This window comes from Nothobranchius furzeri, chromosome 3 (genome assembly GCF_043380555.1).
Source record: "Nothobranchius furzeri strain GRZ-AD chromosome 3, NfurGRZ-RIMD1, whole genome shotgun sequence".
Lineage (NCBI taxonomy): Eukaryota > Metazoa > Chordata > Actinopteri > Cyprinodontiformes > Nothobranchiidae > Nothobranchius > Nothobranchius furzeri.
This window is the reverse complement of record NC_091743.1, coordinates 49,487,028-49,507,230: the sequence shown is the minus strand read 5'-3', so window position 1 is coordinate 49,507,230 and position 20,203 is coordinate 49,487,028. Positions and strand designations below refer to the sequence as shown.

General features: G+C 44.0%; 1 protein-coding gene across 3 annotated transcripts in view; it reads left to right on the top strand.

Moving 5' to 3' along the window:
* The window catches only part of LOC107385636 (RNA-binding motif, single-stranded-interacting protein 2), a 57,933-nt gene that overhangs the window by 28,504 nt on the left and 9,226 nt on the right, over positions 1 to 20,203 (top strand). Inside the window, exons 1-10 of one of the 3 annotated variants that reach the window (XM_070549270.1) lie at positions 878 to 1,577; positions 5,324 to 5,490; positions 13,133 to 13,191; positions 15,089 to 15,180; positions 17,452 to 17,609; positions 17,686 to 17,765; positions 17,856 to 17,965; positions 18,147 to 18,190; positions 18,356 to 18,452; positions 18,693 to 18,743. In XM_070549270.1, coding sequence (XP_070405371.1) covers positions 1,542 to 1,577; positions 5,324 to 5,490; positions 13,133 to 13,191; positions 15,089 to 15,180; positions 17,452 to 17,609; positions 17,686 to 17,765; positions 17,856 to 17,965; positions 18,147 to 18,190; positions 18,356 to 18,452; positions 18,693 to 18,743 — 894 coding nt within the window. In that variant the 5' untranslated portion in view covers positions 878 to 1,541. Of the gene's footprint in view, positions 1 to 877; positions 1,578 to 5,323; positions 5,491 to 13,132; positions 13,192 to 15,088; positions 15,181 to 17,451; positions 17,610 to 17,685; positions 17,766 to 17,855; positions 17,966 to 18,146; positions 18,191 to 18,355; positions 18,453 to 18,692; positions 18,744 to 20,203 lie in introns of those variants that run through there. The other 2 variants (XM_070549269.1, XM_015959642.3) reach the window with 2 other exon arrangements.

The window sequence follows — 20,203 nt, the reverse complement described above, 5'->3', positions numbered from 1 at the left end:
AGTGTCATCGCTGCTGTGACGTCTAGCTTTCCCCACTGAGGAACAATAAAGGGATTTTCTATTCTATTCATCTATCTGCAGCCTTTCCACTTCCTGTTTACTGTAGGTTAAATCTTTTCTCACGGGCCAACAACAAAATAAACATATCATTTTATCTTAAATGAAAATGCAACATCTCACCTGTTAACTTTCATGTTCTGGAGCAGAAAACGAGCATAAAACCAGCATATTTAAAGCTCAGTTTGCTCCACTGGTTTACTGTGATGCTCACCTGTTCCAACCAGATACCTGCATCATGGGTTTGATCTGAGCTGAGGAGGAGACTCCTGTTGTTTTGTTCATCTTCATCATAATAATGACAACATTAGATGACAACAGGTGCTCACATAGGTTTGTGCTGCTGAACATGTCTGAGCAGCTTGACCACGTTGTTGTGTGTCGGGGACGAATAACAACGACAGCAGCCACAGAGTCGTGCTGGTTTGAGCGTGTCGCTGTTCGCTCTGTTATATCAGCTCTGTCTGGACGTTAGTTAGAAAACTTTCTCTTTCAGTCGTGAACACATTACTAAGCGGCTAGAATCTCCGTTTCTGGGCTTCAACGTCAGAAAATAGCTGAGTGAACTCGGCGCTGAGTGAGAGGAGTGTTTAGTTTGTCGACAGCGGAGCTGCAGACACCGGTAGCAGGCGCTGGAAAAAACACAAAGGAGGAGGCGCGTCGGCTCCGAGCTGACGCTGCAAAGCATCATGGGAGTTGAAGTATTTGCGGTAAAATCGGCCGGCGGGCCAGTTTTAATATATTTTTGATATTTATCTCGCGGGCCACATAAAAATGCGCCAGATGCGGCCCGCGGGCCTTGTGTCTGACATATGTGCTCTATCTTAAAGCTTCAAAAACTATTTAGTGTTACTTTAATACTTTTCATGTTCATTGTGATTAAATTCACAACTTAGAGCTATATTGAAATCTCACTATTTTTCACACATTTTGGTATACCTTATTGTCTTAATACTCCCTAATCCCGGTTTCATTCCCCTCCGTTCTAGATCCCATTAGACAAACCTCTGTCTGAAATACCTTATTTCCATCTCAGAATGATGGGTGCAGCAACTGAGCCAATAGCGTGCTGCTGTTTCTCCTTTAAACTAGCAAGGAAGGTAGTCACAGAGCTGAGTTGGTGAGTAGGTGTGAAGTGGGGTATCGCTTAGCTCACATAGCTCATATCTAGTAGCGGTTATTTACTGACGTCAGAATCTTGGTGTTTTTTTAGCATAAACTTTCAGTGATGAAGCATATCATTTTGTGCTGCTGGGCACGTTGTGGAGCTGAGTCCTGTAAATCAGTCGTCACCGGGAGTAAAGTTTGTTCAGCTAAACGAGCACATCCACAGGAAGGCGGTGACAACTACGGACGTCACAGTCACACACGCCATGATTCTATTGGCTGGAGGTTGAACAGGGTTGTAACAAACAAGACAGGCGCAAGCAGAAGAACAACCCGAGAGCGTTTGATTTAAAAGCTCTTAGAAGAAGTCTGAGTGCATGGAGAGGGAGTCGATTAGAAGTGCAGAGCATTTGGTATGAACAACATTAAATCTGAGAGCAGACAGCTTTGAGTGGAAGCAGAGCAAGAAAGAATGTTTAACTTTTTTAGTCTAAGGGCAGAGTTGTGGCAGAGCAGTGCAGTATCTTTGTGAAAACAAGGATTCCTGCTCTTAAATTGAAACTGAATGCTACTCTGTTTGTCTTGTGAGTTGAGCCTAATGCTGTTTGTATTATGCTGTGGATCTAGTCTGTTAGTTTTAGATGGTATTGAGTCATATTAGATTTTTGTAAGAAGATCAATGCTTTTTAGCTTACAGTTTGTCATTTATCTTCTCAAAACGGGATTCAATAAACGTTTGTTTGAGAACTTTAAATTGTGGACTTTGTACCACAAGTAAAAAAAAAAGATTACCCAGCATTGTATAAGCATAAGAGGCCCATTTTCCCTGTGATGAGTATTCAGCCAAGAGGCCCCACATTCCCTTCAGAACATTGTATTACGGAGTGTTGACATGAGGGCTGAGTGATATCAATTTTCACAGCTCCCACATAATTATCTGATGTAGGATTACACTCCCTGGGCTGCCACCTTACGGTGGTGGAGGGGTTTGAGTGTCTCAGTGATCCTAGGAGCTAAGTTGTCTGAGGCTTTCTGCCTCTGGTAGGGTCACCCATGGCAAACAGGTCCTAGGTGAGGGATCAGACAAAGAGCAGCCCGAAGACCTCTTATGATGAATTATATAAATGAAACCGTGTTCCCTCGCCCAGACGTGGGTCACCGAGGCCCCCCTCTGGAGCCAGGCCTGGAGGTGGGGCACGTTGGCGAGCGCCTGGTGGCCGGGCTTTCACCCATGGAGCCCTGCCGGGCACAGCCCGAAGAGGAAACGTGGGTCCCCCTTACCATGGGCTCACCACTCGAGGGAGGGGCCAAAGGGGTCGGGTACAGTGTGTGACGGGTGGTAGTCGAGGGCGGGGACCTTGGCGGTCTGATCCTTGGCTACAGAGGCTGGCTCTTGGCACATGGAATGTCACCTCTCTGGTGGGGAAGGAGCCTGAGTTGGTGTGTGAGGTAGAGAGGTTCCGACTAGATATAGTCGCACTCACCTCAGCTCATAGCTCTGGCTCTGGAACCAGTTTCCTTGAGAGGGGTTGGACTTTCTACCACTCTGGAGTTGCTCCCACTGAGAGGCGCCGAGCAGGGGTTGGCATACTAGATGCCCCCCATCTTGGTGCCTGCACGTTGGGGTTTACCTCAGTGAATGAGAGGGTAGCAGACGGGTTCTGACTGTGGTCTGTGCTTATGCACCAAACTACATTTCAGACTATCCACCCTTTTTGGAGACCTTGGAGCGGGTGCTGGAAAGCGCTCCTTCCGGTGACTCCCTCGTTCTGCTGGGGGACTTTAACGCTTATGTGGGCAACGACAGTGAGACCTGGAGAGGTGTGGTTGGGAGGAACTGCCCCCCCCCCCCCCTCGATTTACCAGGCGATCTACCGTAAATCCTCTAATACAGGCCCGGGCCTGTATTTGACTCAAGCTCATCAAGCTCCAGGCCTTTATTGGAAGGAGGGCCAGTATTAGAGGCAGGCCTCTATTTCTATTTGAGCAAAATGAACTAATGGTTTGCTGGAGTTTTTGACAATTAAAATTGTGCCCACATTTTCAAAGTTAAACACATTTCTTTTAACAACGGTAGTTTCTGCTTCAGCCCTCTCCCCCCTCCCCCTGCGCAGCAGCCGCAAACTCACTGATGTGCCTGCAGCCTCTCGGAGTTCCTGCTGCTCTAAACATTAAAATAATTATTTCATTTTCTGTTCCTCACTTCTGATGACCTTCAGTGGTGTCTGTTTGTTGCAACAGCAGGTACAAAAACTAACTTGTTTTTATTTGACTATTTTTCTGTCCTGTCTGTTTATTATCTTCCTGCATCTCCTCTCAATCCTAAAGAAAAACTGCTGCCTGGGTTCATATATATTCACCTCATGAGTTACCTTTGAACTGCAGTTCTAAAATATCTACCGACCGCAAAAACAGCGGAGCGCTCGCTGTTTGGCGGCCGTATCAGTGATCAGTGCGTTGGAGGACAAGTTGATGCGCGCACCGCCCCGCTCCACAGCATGCAGCGAAATGCATCAGGCGCAAATAAAAGACAGAAAACATTAAAGGAATTGAACCGACATGAACGATCGCGTGTCAGTACCTACGGTCTGGCACAGCGCATTGCTGATCACAGAGAATGTGATCATACGATAATTCAATAGGGAGCGTGGTTTCACAGACGCGGAAGTGAGAGCGTCGGTGAAACGCCGGCTGCTCTAGGAAACCCCCGAGCGTTCGAGCGTCAACGAAGTGACACAGAAATGCCGGGCTTTCCAGAAGTAAGTAAGATAACTTACTATGAGCTGATAGTTCGTTGGATTGATCGGTAGGTTGGAAACTCTGATCATGAATCTGAAGAAACGATGACTGAGCTGTAAAGGCGACTTCCGTTTATAGCCGCGGTTTGTGACGTAGATGCGACGTGGAGGGAATCCCCGCGAGGGGCATGCTGGGAGTCCCTACTTCGCGGATTTTCACCTATCGCGGCCAGGTCTGGAACGCATCTACCGCGATAAACGAGGGATTACTGTAGTTCATACACCCCCTACTGCTGCTCCCCATAGTGTTCTGCAGCATAATCAGCACGTTCTCTTTGAACTTGATAGTGTAATGACCTGGCTGGGGTTGTAAGCCAGGTGCATTCTGGGTATTGTGTTATATGTGTTTCCTATCGTTCTGCTAGTTCCTATGTGCTGATTTGCGTGTTGTGTGAGTGTTATGTAAGCCACAGGGAAGGTGATGTGTGTTCTGTGGAGCGGGTTGAATTAGCATGGTTAACTGACACCGTGACTCTGTGTGGTAGGAGCGTGATAGAGGATCGTGTCTGAAGCGTTATAAAGCTTGAAGAAAAAGCCTAATAAATGTCTGCGTGAACCCCTACTGCCCCCTGCTGGTTGATTTAGGGACTATAACCCTGCCGCTGGGACGCTTGTACTTGCTTGTTACCACATTCCATCCGGCCACAATAAGAGACCGGCCATTATTTACCTCCGCTGACTCTGACACCGGCCAAAATTGGAGACCCGGCCTTTAATTGAATACCGGCCTGTATTAGAGGATTTACGGTATGTTCCTACCCTCACCTATGGTCATGAGCTTTGGGTAGTGACCGAAAGAACGAGATCGGGGATACAAGCGGCCGAAATGAGTTTTCTCCGAGGAGTGGCTAGGCTCTCCCTTAGAGATAGGGTGAGAAGCTCGGTCATTCGGGAGGGGCTCGGAGTAGACCCGCTGCTCCTCCACATTGAGAGGAGCCAGTTGAGGTGGCTCGGGCATCTGGTCAGGATGCCTCCTGGATGCCTCCCTGGTGAGGTTTTCCGGGCACGTCCAACCGGGAGGAGACCTAAAGGTAGACCCAGGACACGGTGGAGGGACTGTGTCTCTCACCTGGCCAGGAAACGCCTTGGAATTCCCCCGGAGGAGCTGGCCCAAGTGGCTGGGGAGAGGGAAGTCTCGGCCTTTCACCTTAGGCTACTACCCCCACGACTCGACTCCGGATAAGCGGATGAAAATGGATGGATGGATGGATGGATGATTACTTTATCTCCTCACATGTAAATAAAGAGCTCTCAAGAAAACCCACCATGTCCTGTGACGTTTATTTAATTGTTTATTTTCTTGTTTGTTGTACGTGGGCTTTAAATATTTTATTATCTATTTGTTTCTTTTCTTCATACAGCAGGCCTATGTGTCCTCCGGCCACCAGATGGCGCCCCCCAGTCCCAACACCATCAGTACTAGCAACAGCAGCGGTGGAGGTGGGGAACAACTGAGTAAAACGAATCTGTACATCCGCGGCCTCCATCCAGGAACCACAGATCAAGACCTGGTGAAGCTCTGCCAACCGTGAGTGACATGAAATAAGTTAAAAAGAAGCATTTTGAAGCAGCTTGAGTGTTTGTAGTTTAGGTCGTAGAAAGTTTTTTATCTGTTCTAGTCGAAAGCTTGGTGGTCACCAGTCCCTCCATTGCTCTGTTTTGCATGATGTAGACCAGATAGGAAGCACTAAGGTGGTGCAGTTGGACAGCAGTGTTGAGATAATGTGGTATGGAATCTGCAGCCTCAAAATTTGCATATGGATATGTTACTTTAGAGTTAGTTTTTCTCATAATGGTCCATTAATCTGTTTCATGTAACTGCTTGGTTCTAATGGGGGTCACGGGGTCAGGAGACTGTCCCGGCAAACGATAAAAGGCAGGGTACATCCAGGACAGGGCGCTAATTAACTACAAACACAAAACTTAATTGCACTGGTGGTTCTACGGATGGGGCCAAAGAGGCATGGGCCCCTGCTGACATCTGATTGACCCCCTGAAATGCTCCTGTCCTGTCACTCATTTTTCCTTTGCTTGATGATCAGGTTATAGGTGGATGCAATTCCAAGTCCAAATGAGTCAAATAAGAATTTCCAGTGTGAAATCCTGTGCAACGATGTTAGGTTATTACTTTGCCTCTTTATAAAGCCTCCCTCCCACCAACCGTTTTGGTATGGAACGGGGAAGACCGGCTCACTAACCAACCAGACAACCAACCAGGACCGGGACTTTTTTGGACCCCTTCTGTTGTAGTTCCAGAAATTTCTGGAGCGGTATGCTTAGGGCGGAGCAACAACACAGTCTACTGATTAGGGGACAGAAATACCTCACTACTTGTAACCAGCAAACATCGGAGTTCCGTTGTTTGTATAATCGTTAGCTGTTCATGAATATGAGAAAATGCCAGCATGTAGCAGCAGGTTTTGTCATCTTTGGAGCTCCGTAGAGTCCTCTCGGGAGAAACTAGAGAGATTGGTAAGGAATGCAAGTTTTTTTTCTCAGTGGATGGCAACCGAAGGATTCTAGCGAACGTTGGAACGTGTCGGACCAAGCTGAAGAAATTAAAGCCCAATGTGAAAAAGTTAAGGATAGAAACAGCCGGAGTGGATTTTCTTTTTGGAGTGGAAATGAGAGAAATACTCGGAGGTGCTACGATGCACTGGGTGCTGCTTACAGCCACAGACTGGCAAACCAAGGCAGCGAGGCAGGGCTGGACTCCGCGACCGCACTTGTGGAGTCTGTTGATAAGCATTCCATTTTTGTCTTTAGCTCTGCAGACCATTTATTGCAGCACAAAAATACAAAGTAGTTACACAACTTTTCCCATGACAGTTCATTCAACCCTGCCTACCGACATGAAAGGCCAAACTGCGATAGAAACGCCCGCCTGAAAATAGCAGAGGCGTGCTGGTACACACTGCTGATGGTGACACGCTCTGCACCAGACCCGGTGGTGGAAATTTAGCATAAATATTGTGGCCCCTTGATGGCCCAAGACTCAGAAAAATTCTGGATCCGCCTCAAAGCTCACACTTATGGTGAACTATTTCTCGAGGCTTTGGATCAAACATCCGTTTTCTACCACGGTCTTGACTTGTGAACAATTATGAACCTTTCAGATGTAACGATTCGTTAGTTACATCTTAAGTAATGACCCATAAAATGTGAGATTCCATAGGAAATATGAAATCAATTTGATGGGTCTTTGAATATTACTTTAAGCAGAAGATCAGATCTTTTTAATGCAGGGATTAGATAACACTTCGTATTAACTCCAAGAAAGAGAGAGAGTCAGGTTTAAAAAGTAAAAAAAATTATTTCTAAACAATTTGAACAAGACTAACTCTAAACACTATGTGTATGATGTAACTAAGGTGGCGTAAGACTGAGGATGGTGTGTGTGTGAAATATGTTTAGAACCAGCAAATCCGGAGACATTATTAGTTCTGAGTGGGAGTGAAAGGGTGTTTCGCTCTAAGCTTTGGTTTGGAGATTATAACACACATTGAGACACCATCTGTCGGTCTACGTACCCCAACGGAAGTCCCTGTTTAAATCCGGAATGTCGGGGGTCCAGCTTGGACCCTCTTGGAACCGACGCCTGTAGATATGCAGCGGTTGCCGACCCTTCCAGTCTTGAGATACTCCCAGGTCACGACAGTTTATTGGCATCAGCGAGACCCTGAAAGGTCGTGATGGTTCAGCTTTTATTCTGAAGGAACCGTTGCAGCAGGTGGAACATGCAACAGATTTAATCCAGCTTGTCGTTAGGTTCTTTCGGCTTTAAGAGGAAAGTTACGGATTGGCCACTCCGATAACTTCTCTAGAATGCTTGGAACTGGAGTTAAGATGACGTGGGACATAGTTTTATAATTTGGATGTTTTGATTCACTGTCAAATCAGAATTAGACAACAAAAGTGGATTTAACAAGCGCCAACAAAACCACGCCTCGCGTCAGATCTGGAAGGTCCTGATTGGATCAGAATAAGGAAATGTGTCATGTGACTTTTTAGCATTAAGTGTGATCAGTCTAGTGTAAATATTTAAAGTTATATTACTTATTAAAATACTATCATAGGATTATAATATCAAGTAATTAATATTCTCATTTCACAGATTGATTGAACAGTGAGCTTCACATGATTATTTGGACTAACGTAGTTATTTGATTATTATTTAAAGAGAAAGAGTTCTGTCTTCTTTCTTCTTTCTTGTGCTGTCCGGAGAAGCAACAGTGTAGATAAGAGCACAGAGCATGAGTGGCCTTGGCCCATATCTTAGGCTTGTGTCAGAAACTTATGGTTTTGCTTGGGCAGAGCAAATAGAGCAGGGCCTTTTAGGTCAAAGATGGACAATTCATCACGCTACAACGATAATGAATTTCTTCATACTTTGGAAATTGTGTTTAGGCGTTTTGACGCAGAATTAGAAGTACGCCTGCATATAACTGTGACTAAAAGATGGCTGTATTAGATTTTGAGAGGATTTTCAAAATGCAAGACATTTCACACTTGAGTTTAAATGCATTTGGTGTTTCTCTAGATCAAAGTAACTCAACTCCCTGTCGTTGTTTATGTCCTGATCAGTGAGATCTCAGGCTGGCTGAAGCTATTGTTTCATTCCCATCCACGTTAAGCGGGAACAAGACTTGACTTTGATACTAAATGAGAAAAAGAGTTTTGCAGAAACCTATTGTGAACAGAAACATGTGCGCTGTCCAGAGATATTGTCTTCATCTGTTGGACACATGAGATTAAATTGTCTGAGGCCATTTCCAGACTCTTTTAAGTTCCTTTCAAGGGTTGTTTAGGCAGGAATGGGATTAACGGAATCAGTCAGTTTGATTGATTGTTCACAATCAAATAAAAACACAAATTGTACACAAAATTGTGAAGACTCAGAAGGAGATGTAAGAAATCTGATCAAAAGCAGAAGGTCATGAAGAGGACTCAAAGAAGGGTACAACATCCTGCCTATTTTTGTTATCATCATACCATCCTCTTGTGGGGCAGAAAGCTAACACACACACACACACACACACACACACACACACACACACAACCTAGTGTGTGTTCAACCTTACAAACACTCATGAAGATAACATTGGATATGAGGCAGCCAAACTGGTTTGGGCAGCCACAGGTCATGGCTGAACTCGACGTCATGGAGAGGATTGGTGAACTTTAGTCGTGCATTTCCATTTCCAGGGTTAAATCACATCAAACATCATGGAGAAGGAGAGCTCATTCCCAAATCTTCGTCATTAATTTTTCTGATTTGAGCTGCAGATTTCTCTCAGAAATATTAAATGCACATGCGTATCATCATAAAAAAATAGTAATAAAAAACAATCAAAGACCGTTTAAAGTCGGTGGTTGGAACGTGAATCGGGGGACTTTAATGTTAAAGTGGTAGGCTTACAGAAACGTCTTTGTGAGGAGAGGGACTGGGGCTTTAGGTGAAATTCGGAGGGCTAACATCAAGAAGGGAGCTTAAATGAGTGGGAATAAGGTTGCATGGCCTGATGGGAAAGAATGTCAAATGCCCAAATAAGGCTTAGAGTTGTCTTTTAAGTCCTTTTGCCTCTGTGTGGTGGTGGACTGGTGTTGTGCTGCAGCGGGGCGGATAGCGTGGGTTTCACCGCCTGTTGACCTTTACACTGTCCTGGTGCTTTTGCTTGAAAAAGAACAAAACAACAATGAATTTCCTTTGACAGATTACTCATCAAATTAAGGATCAGTTTCACTTTTTTAACCAACCAAGGCACGTAGCTATGAAAGTTAGAGAAATGCATGAAACACGTGCTTTAGATGCAGAGTGGGAATTATTCATGTGACAACCACTGAAATTTTAGGAAAATCATCCATCTGTTTGCCTGTTCAGAACTGGGAAAGTGCTGTAGTCTATTCCAGCTTTTGCTGAGTCAGACGTTAAAAAGAATTTATGAGGAAAACAGAACAGATGCAAAATAAATACATTTGGCCAATAGAGGTTTTTAAGTTGAAGAAAATCCCTGTACCAAAAAAAATCTCTAGTTTTGAATCTAGGCACCTGTTTGTATTTTACAGGTTTAGACTAAACGGTTCCATATCATCCTATTTAAACCTTTGAGAGCAAAGTTAGCACAGTATATGAGGAACTATTACCATTGACACTATTGTGATGTCATTTCTCTTAAATACGAGTTATTTTCATCAGCCTGAATTTCTTCCCAGACATAAAAGACTTTGTTTCAGTGAAACTCCACCCACGCCCGCTCCAACAAAAGGTGCCTACCACAGCATCTTAGGGAAGTTGGTTACGGTATTGGCTATGGTAGTCCTGTGGCATCTCAACTTGGCCGTGTGCTGACGTGGGTTTGGATCCCGATGATGTGAGCAGAAATTAAGCCTTTGATGCATAATTATCACTACAGTGGACAGGTACTCAAAATTGTTATTAGTATTATTATTTTTTGCTATTAAGCTGTTGAAGACTTTATTGCATTTGAGCCCTTCCATGTGGACTGAGGTGGACATATAGTAACTTATTTGTAAATTATTAAATGTTTCAAAAATTTTTTGTTGAAATTTGTTTCATCCACACCTAAAGATGAATGAAAAAAATTGTTAAATAAATCAGGGTTGAAGATTTCATAATTCATGCATCAAAGGGTTAATTTAGCCAGCTGAAGCAGGTTATATCATTTTATATTTTAGTTTTATTGATAATTTCTGCAAAATATTTTGTGTCTCTAAACATCTTTGGATTTGGTCATTTCCAAGCAGCATTTTAGTTGATCTTCTCTGCTCACCTCACATGGACTCACACTGGCTACAAAAACAAAGAAAGTAAAAAAAAAAAACTGAATATTCCTCATATTTTAAACAGTTTACTAAAAAAGGTTTGAAAACACAATACTGGCAATTGTTGCTAAAAAGAAAGAAAAAAGTAACTGCTGAGACCGGGAAATGAACCTGTGCTAAAACTACATGTCAGCCCAGCACACTTACCAATAGATTACCAAGTCTGTTACACAACTATAGTCGCTAGGGATGCAACGACACAACTTTTTTTCCAAATCTATACAATACCGATACTTGGATCTGAGTACTCGCCGATACCAATTACCGATATCAGTATCAGTATCGGTGCATCCCTAATAGTCACCTATACCACATATCCTAAACTGGCCACGGGAGACAGGTTTCAGACCAGAGACAAGCTTCCAGGGTAGAAGCAGGTTCTGATGTTGGGAGCAGGAAGATAGAGTTTCGTACAACTTATACATTAGGCTGTTTCAGGAATTTCAAAATAAAATAAAAAATTGGCAGCTGAAACAGGAAAATGCATGAATGCAGCCAAAAGCGGGTTTGGGGGTATTTGAAGAAACAACAATATTACGTGGTAAAAAGCTCCAAAAAGTGGATACTTGTAACACTTTTTCTGTAACTGTTATATTACTTAATGAGATTGCCTCTGAAAAAGTTTAATGAGCCACAAAATCCATTTTTCCAATATGCGTCTAACTAATCTGTATTTGAACCCTTCGTTTTTAAGATTAGATATTGTTCTGTGCAAATGTTTCACATGTGTCACCCACTTAATCTTTTAGCTTTAAAACACCCATTTTTTACAATCTTTAATGTGGTCATGAGCAATAGTCCATCAGACCTTCTGAAGGTCTTTTAAAGGTTTGGTTTGGCTACGTTAACTCATTTTCTCAGGATAATCGAAAGGTTCATGCTTGTTGTTTTTTTAGGTTATTTGATTTTTTTTCCCAGCTAATTTCAGAACCTTTGAATATTGCATGATTGGAACAGAGCATCCCTGTATTAGATTATCATTAGCGTAATCAGGGGCATCCGTAAGTTTGTCGAAAGTGGAGAATCAGGTATAAAATTGGCATAATTATCTTGTAGTGTGAACTAGGTCTTATTAATATTTATATAAAAACTACAACAGCGACTTTCCTCCTTAAACTGCTCATAGATGTAGCTCACTAAGCAACAAAAGTGTTGGTACCCCGGTGTATTAGCAATTATTTCACAAAAGCCTTTTTTCTTTAATATCAGCCCAGTTCTACGTATTGGACCGATATCAGTAGGTTAAAAAAAGACTAACATTGGTCAATACTGATATTAATATTGTGCATAAAGGCCTGTTTTGTTGATGTATTTCTCTGTTATTAAGCTTGAATTATTTTACTAAGCCTTTAATTACAAATCTGTGGGTTAATACTTGTATTATTTGATTATTTTTGATTATGATCAGTCGCTCTGAGTTTTTCATGATTTATCTCAACCACTGAGTCTGATAAGTGTCCTGGTTTATTGTCCCCCCCCCCCTGCCCCTAATATGCAAGCGGGTGTGTAGGACCCAGCAGCTCCCTGTGATGTGAGGGTGGAAAAAACAGAGAGGTTGGTAGAGGGGAGGAAAGCAAACTGGAGGGGAGAAGCATCAGGTTTCAGTGAACATTCCACCCAGACGCCATGTCGCCCAAACACAGGAAGACAGGCCTTCCTCCCCGGCTGAAACCACCAGACTAGAACAGGTCTCTCCTGCTGTGGTGCTGATGCTCCTTCGTCCATGGTCCTGCCACATGAATGCAATCACTTTACTGCATTTAAGCTCATTTTCTACCATGAATATTCATGAGACAGCATTAATGCAGCAATTGATTCCACCAGAGTGAAACAAAAGACTGGGATGGCATGTTTTGTTGCTTTAAAGATGGATTGAGAGCAGACTAAATGACTTTGAATCATCATTAAAGCCAAAAATACTCAAAAGCAGAGCTGCTTTCAGAGGAGAGGTGTTTGTTCATTGTCTCGTGTGTGTTTGTGAGGTGAAGACGGGCTTGGAATAAGTAGTTTTTGGCCCCGAGGTGCTGTCTCCTGTCCGTCAGGGACAACACAGAGGAGCTGAGTTACTGTACGGCCTCCCGGGGCGGACAGGGAGCGGAAAGGGTGTAGGCAGGCAGACAAGGAGTTTCTCTGTAGCCTTTTATCATCACATTAATGAGTCATATGGCACACAGCAAGAGCAGTGTGTGTGTGTTCACGTTAACACCTGCTGTCTGACACCCTGAGGAATTGCGGAGATGCTGGTATGCATGTGGTAGGAGCAGATTCCTGTCTTTGTCCTGTGGTCTTCCCAGGTGTCATTCATCCTGTCTTTGTGTGTTTTAAAGGTACGGCAAAATCGTGTCCACCAAGGCCATCTTGGACAAAACCACCAACAAATGTAAAGGTGAAGCACGCTCGACCATCGATCTGTTCGTTAAATTAAGAGTTTGTCATTTATTTTTCTCCTAATGTTGGACTTTTACTAAAGCTGGTATCTCATACAACATGTGTAAATGTATTTAAGCTCTAAATTGAAGGAATTTTGAACAGACAATAATACATTCAAGACTAGCATTCACTCCAAATAGTCACAGAGTCACAGGAACCCTTATCTGGCTCAGAATGCACGCGTTGGATTATTTGTGTGAAATCCGATCTGCAGGTTTTGCTTAAAACCTAACCATTTTCTTAAGGTGGATTCAGCTTTATCACCACTTCCTGCACTTACTCATTGATGATAAGGAAACTGACAACATGTCACTACCACGTGCAGGGAAACAACCACCTACCACTATGATTGCTGCATTAATTCTTCATATTGGTGTATTTTAATAATTCAACAGTTCGGAAGTCTCTGCAAAAATAGCAAACAGCTCAAGAAATAATTAAAGATCTAGTTGACTGAAAATCTTTTTTTTTCTGACTCAAATCAGTAAGTCTGAGTTCATCATGCAGGCTGAACATGAAAATGGTCTCCACCTCCTATCTCCTGCATTAGCTTCTGAAAGAAAATAGACGGTGAAACTCTAGGATTTGAAAATCCTCACAGATCTACGTCATACTGTGAATTTGCATTCATAGACTCACCCATCTTGACTCACAACAGGGAAGGCTGTTGTTTTAACATCCGGGAATCAGCAGCGAAAGTCTCGGCTAGTTTAAGCTAACCGTTAGCATTAGCAACTCCGCCACACAGCAGAACTCCTCGAGGCTTGTGTTATCTGTGGAGATAAAGCATCAGCGTTGCAAGTCGGTGGTAGAGTCGTGTTGCTGTTATCAATCCGGGGAGAGATGTCCAAATATCAGGAACAAGACTCCAGATTTGGTTGTCTGAAGCTCAGCTGTGATGTCACAGACTTGGTCCCACTGAGCCAGAGGTTTGTGGGCTTTTTGTGCCCTGAGTTCTGCCTGCAAGGCATTCATTCCTTCTAGAGGCCACTGCAAATGTATTGATTAAACGAGTAATCCACTCCTTTAAGACTTTTTAATTACAGCAATAAAATCTGCACAGGGATAACCGTTTGTTTTCAGTTTTGACCAAATTAATGCAAATTCATATATTTTTGATGTTTTTCCCCAAATCTGTGAGACAAAACGTTTGGTTACTTTGTTTCCACCTCTTTCAGATATCATGCCAGAATTTTTCAGTTCAATTCAGTTTTGTCAGAACTGCCATACATACAAGACGTACACAGAATTCCAATGGTGTTCCTTCATTTCTCGGGTGCAGACATTAGTATGTGTAAAAATGTAAAGATGATTTGATAATATGAATGATACTATGCAGTAAAACAGGAGACAACATACCTGCTTGAATAGTCAGGAGGGAGTTCTGCTAATGCTAATGCTAACAGCTAGATTGACTGTTGTTGACTACCACCTCATATATTTCATCATGTTTCACATAAAATTTTTACTATTTGTTACTTTTGGAGCAGATCATTAGTGCGACCCAATAACTCATTCAGCCTTGCGGCTTTTGTTGAGAAATCAGCATTAAAATCCACCTAAAGGGGGAAAAAAATGTGTAAAAGTTTCTTCACCTGCCCAGTAATGACATTAAATTTAGATGTTTGAAATCTGCTCCTAAATTGCCCCATATCACTATCTGTGACACCTCTATTCAAATTTCTCACTGATTCTCCCAACTAAGATCATTCTGACTGCTGCAGGTAAGATACTGACTACTCAACACATCCAAAATCAATCAAATGACCTCATTAAGGGACTGGAACTACAGCTATGTCTGTTTTATGTTGGCGTATTTAACATTTTGACTCTTGTTTTTGTTTTTTTTACAGGGTATGGCTTTGTGGACTTTGACAGTCCAGCAGCTGCTCAGAAAGCTGTGACAGCTCTAAAATCCAGCGGGGTCCAGGCTCAGATGGCCAAAGTAAGAACTCTTCTTACTTTTATACTTAAGCCACAAACCTCATTTCACCGGATGGTTCCATCTGTTTTCCTCTTATTGAGCTTCCTGCTCAGCTCACAGTTGAAGTCCATCTCTTCACACTCACCCACTTTAATTCTGCGCAGGACGAGCTGTTTAGTGCTGCTCTTACCCCGTTGGCAGTGTACAAGACGAGCTCTTCTTTACGGGATGGAGTTTACTATGTCATAAGTCAGACTTATTATGAGCAGTATTAAAGTGGCGCTTGTCTTTTATGCCTGCCACTTTTAGCTTCATGTCCTCCTCGCCCACGCCCCGTGCATGTTGCTAACCTGCTCCAGTTGTAGCCCTTTTTCTCAGCTCCTTGTTAACGTGTCGGCAGTCAAAGCAACTCTTGTCGGCCCATTAAGCTGATCCCACTGGCTCTCATGCTCCCAATTGAGGGAAACCTGGGGAGGGTGCCACTACACCCTCTATCAATGGGACCGGCACAAAGAACTGGCATTGTCCATTGTCTGGGCCCAAGCCTGAGGCTGACACCACCACTTAATACACTCCACCCCAGTGTGCCTGCCTCCTCCTCCACCTCCCTGTCCCAAACCCAAACACACCCACTGCAATGTAACACCAGGGTGTCCCTCAGCTCAGAAGGGCTGTAAAAGAGCCAGCTGACACCAACTGGCTCGCTGCAACCAGACCCAAGGTCTCCGGCTCCAGCCACACGATCCTGTCTCTCTCAGCTCTCTACTACCGGACACCAGAACCCGACTCGCCCCGGCGGCATGTGCTCAGTCAGACGTGTTGATAACGACTATGTAAACCTAAATATACACCGCTGCTGCTCTGGGTGTTACTTCAGGTCAGGGACGAGTCTAAAGTGTAGTCGAACCTGTGTGTACACCATCACCATGGAGACCAGCCACACCTCTGTGTCCTGAGAGCATGATCGCTCCCTGAACGTACGGACGTGGGCCCCAAGGAGCTGCATGCGTCGGGGCGAGAGAACAATGGTGAAGTTAAAAATAGATGGCTCCATGCCTCCCAGCCCCAACTCAGACGTCGCATACGACACACAACCGGACGAATCTGTCAGCTGAGACACACCTTCACAGGCACAGCCCAGGAGCCTCCCAGAGCAGCTCGTCGGCACTCCAGCGCGTTCTGCTGTGTGTAACCTCGTTTAGTTTGATCCCAGCTGCTTTCCCGGGTAAAAATTATAAAGATGTTTCTAAAACCGAGTTAGAAAACGGGCCGTGGCATCTCCAGGTGGTTTGATGCTTTGAGCAGGGGCGACCAATCTGCATCTTCCCAGGAATTTGTTTATTTTTGAACCCCCCGTGTCTGCTGTGCCTTTAGCGGCCGTGCCAACATTTACCAGCATGTGGGCTGCTTGCGTGTCCTCTCCTGTTTGCTGTTTTTGTTGTTCTGGTTCAAAAGACTTTAGCTGCAACTTGAGCTGTTTCCACTTGAGTTTGCATGAAATAAAAAAACATAATTATTTGTGGTTCACAGGGTTATTGTGTTACACTAAAGAGATGACGGGAAACGAGTGAAATTATGTATATCCTGATGAGCTGAAGTTTTTTCTTTGTCTTTTCTCTCGTCTTCCAAACATCGGCTACGTCCCATTCTGTATCGCTACTACACCCCCCTTGCTTCATCCTCTTCCTCTACTTTCCCTTCCCCTCTCTCTCTTTTCTGGTCCAGCCTCCTCTCTCCCGGTTGCCAGGCTTCTGTTGCTCTGTGAACTCTTAAACTTCATGCCTGGCTTCCTGTGTGCTTCTGCGCAGTCACACAAGGTTTCGCTTTCAAGCTAACGCCACAAAATGTGCCTCTGAGTAATCACCACTCCTAATTCACTCCTCACATTCCAGATCTGTCGATTCGACTGAATCCGTGCCATGAAGGGTGACTTCTCATCCGTGGTAGTGCTTTCATTTATGGAACAGTGAATTATTCAGCAGTTGTAGTTTATCAATCATCCGGAAGTAGCTTTGGGTATAACTTTTCAAATGGGATCCTGTTGCAGGACGGTATGTAACGTGACGAAACACGAATGTTCCGAAAATCAGCGGCTGGTGTTGATGGAAAGACGGGTCGCATCGCTGCCTGGATAGAATGTTTTTAGCTGTGTGAAAAAGATTGGAGAAGAATTTTCCATTTGCACATGCATCAGCAAAGATAGAGTTCAAACAAACAAACAAAAAAAGACACGTTCAGACAATTTTCTTTCTGCTCTTCTAAGTTTTGTGAGAACTGATCTTGCCATTGCAGCAACAGGAGCAGGACCCCACCAACCTCTACATCTCCAACCTGCCCATGTCCATGGACGAGCAGGAGCTGGAGAACATGCTCAAGTCCTTCGGACAGGTCATCTCCACCCGCATCCTCCGAGATGCCAACGGGACCAGCCGGGGTGTCGGATTCGCCAGGTTAGTCCCGAACAGGAGCGCAGCTCTTTATGGGAGGGATTAAACAGAGTGAAGCTCATCTCTGACTGTGTCTTAGAATGGAGTCCACGGAGAAGTGCGAAGCCATAATTCAGCATTTCAACGGCAAATTCATCAAGACTCCACCAGGAGTGCCCGGTGCGTGGAAGGATGTGTTCAGAAACCCGGCGTTGTTGTGCTTTTGTGCCCCGCTGACTGCTTGTCTTGTCTGATCCGTTGCTTCTTCAGCACCCACAGAGCCCTTATTATGCAAGTTTGCAGACGGTGGACAGAAGAAGAGGCAGAGCCAGGGGAAGTACCTCCAGAACGGAAGGTCCTGGGCTCGGGACGGAGACACGGTAACGTGTTCATGGTGTTAACCTCCCTGTAGGGAAATTAGAGCAAAAACTTTTCGTCAGATTAAAACTTTTGCCGCTCTTTTTCTCTGCGTGCGCACTAGCTGGCTCTTTTAGAACATTCTGCACCCCACCAGTGTCTGCATGACCTCACTTGTTCTGAATCCAGTTTTTTTTTTCCCAGGGAGGAATGACGCTTGCGTATGACCCTACAGCCTTACAAAATGGGTGAGTGGTATGCACAGACTGACAGAAAACAGCCCCAGCCCTACAGTACGACAAACAGCTGAGAGTCTGGTGTTAGGCTGCCCTCTGCTGGACAGCACAGGAACACAGGAAAGATGCTGTGATGATGGTGCGGCTGTCCTCACGTCTTCTTCTCCGTCTGTTCAGCAGCTTCTACTCCTCACATTACAGCCTGGCTCCAAACCGAATGATCACTCAGCCTTCCCTCTCGCCCTACATGCATTCTCCTGTCTCTTCCTACCAGGTGGGACCAATTAATGATGAAATAAAAGATTACCAAGTTTTTGGTCACGCATGCTTTTCTTTTCCAGTCTGCATGAACATGAAGGATGTGTTTTCTGTGCCGAATCCTTCACCTTATATAACCTCTACAGAAAGGATTTTGATCCTTGAGTTGTTGTTTTTTTCTGCAAGTTTGCTGTAGAAAATCTTAAATCTTTCCAAGATTTTCTGCATGAGCTTCATGCAGTGTGTTGATCTGCAGGTACACAGCCCGTCCTGGATGCACCACCAGTCATACCTCATGCAGCCAGCTGTGAGTACCCTCCTCCTCCTCTGCTCTTCTTCTGAACCACACACCTCATAATTTCATTCATTTGGTCATTCTTCACACCAAAGTCTGTTTTTCTTTGTCTGGTCTGCAGCAGCATGTGTGTGGATAAACACACACAAACCGAATATTAGATTTATGTTTTCTAGTTATAAAAATCTGGTCCTGGTTGGCGTTGAGTGATCGGTGCTGTTGGCTTGATGAGCAGTGATCAGAAGGGGGAGTATGTCGGCAAGAATCTGGTGATACGGTATACATCACAACACAGGAGAGACGATGTGTCGTATCTTAATCCTAAAATCCAGACGATGTTTGCAACGTTTAAGAATTTAATTGAAAACTCAGGTCAGATGCTTTCAAGACTTTTAAAGTGTTATTGCAAGATCTTGTTCGTCGGGATTAATGTGGTGAAAACTGCTGCCACCTAGCAGTTGGAGTTTGAAATGCATCACAAAAGAAGTATATGTTTGCATGTAAATTCTCAATAACAAAATGGATGCCCCACTTTTAAATATGGATTCAGCATCATGACAGCAACTATCGTGTTATTTTAGTTTTACCAGTCTTTTCTTACATCCCTAGTGACGAATGTAACTTGAGAACTTATTTAAAAATTAGATCACGGATCGACTAGTGAAAGCTAACCGTTAGCGTTGGCAACTCCACCACACTGCAAAACTCCTTCAGGCTTGTGTTATTTATGGCGATAAAACATCAACATTGCAGAGCGAATGGATTCAGTGGTAATCACAATGCTGTTAGCCAATCAGAGGTAGCTGTCCAAAAATCAGGAAATGAGACTAAATCCTGTAGTCTGAAGCTACTTTCTCTCCCGGTTGAATTCTCTGGCTGAAACAGGTGCGCCGGAGCTTTGTTTCCCCAGAGTATGACTTACAAGGAATTCAGTCCGGCTACAGACCACTGCAAATGTATTAAAAATACGAGTGAAGGACCTCGTTATCAGTGTTCTCTTCTTCAGACCTGGGTATTCTAAACAATATCACCTTGTTTGTGTCTGTGTGTTTTGTTATTATTCAACGTTTTTGAGATGATAGTGGCTTCATTCATAATATATATACACACAATATATGTATATATATACATGTATGTAAATATACATGACTTCAGGTCACATATGTATATATATATATATATATATATATATCCATCCATCTTCTGTACCCGCTTTGTCCACGTGGGGGGGGCTGATGCCTATCTCCAGCGGTCAATAGGCAATCAGGCGGGGTACACCCTGGACAGAGAGCCAGTCCATCGCAGGGCAAAACAGAGACACACAGGACAAACAATCATGCACACACACTCACACCTAAGGACAATTTAGACAGACCAATCAACCTAACAGTCATGTTTTTGGACTGTGGGAGGAAGCCGGTGTACCCGGAGAGAACCCACGCATGCACAGGGAGAACATGCAAACTCCATGC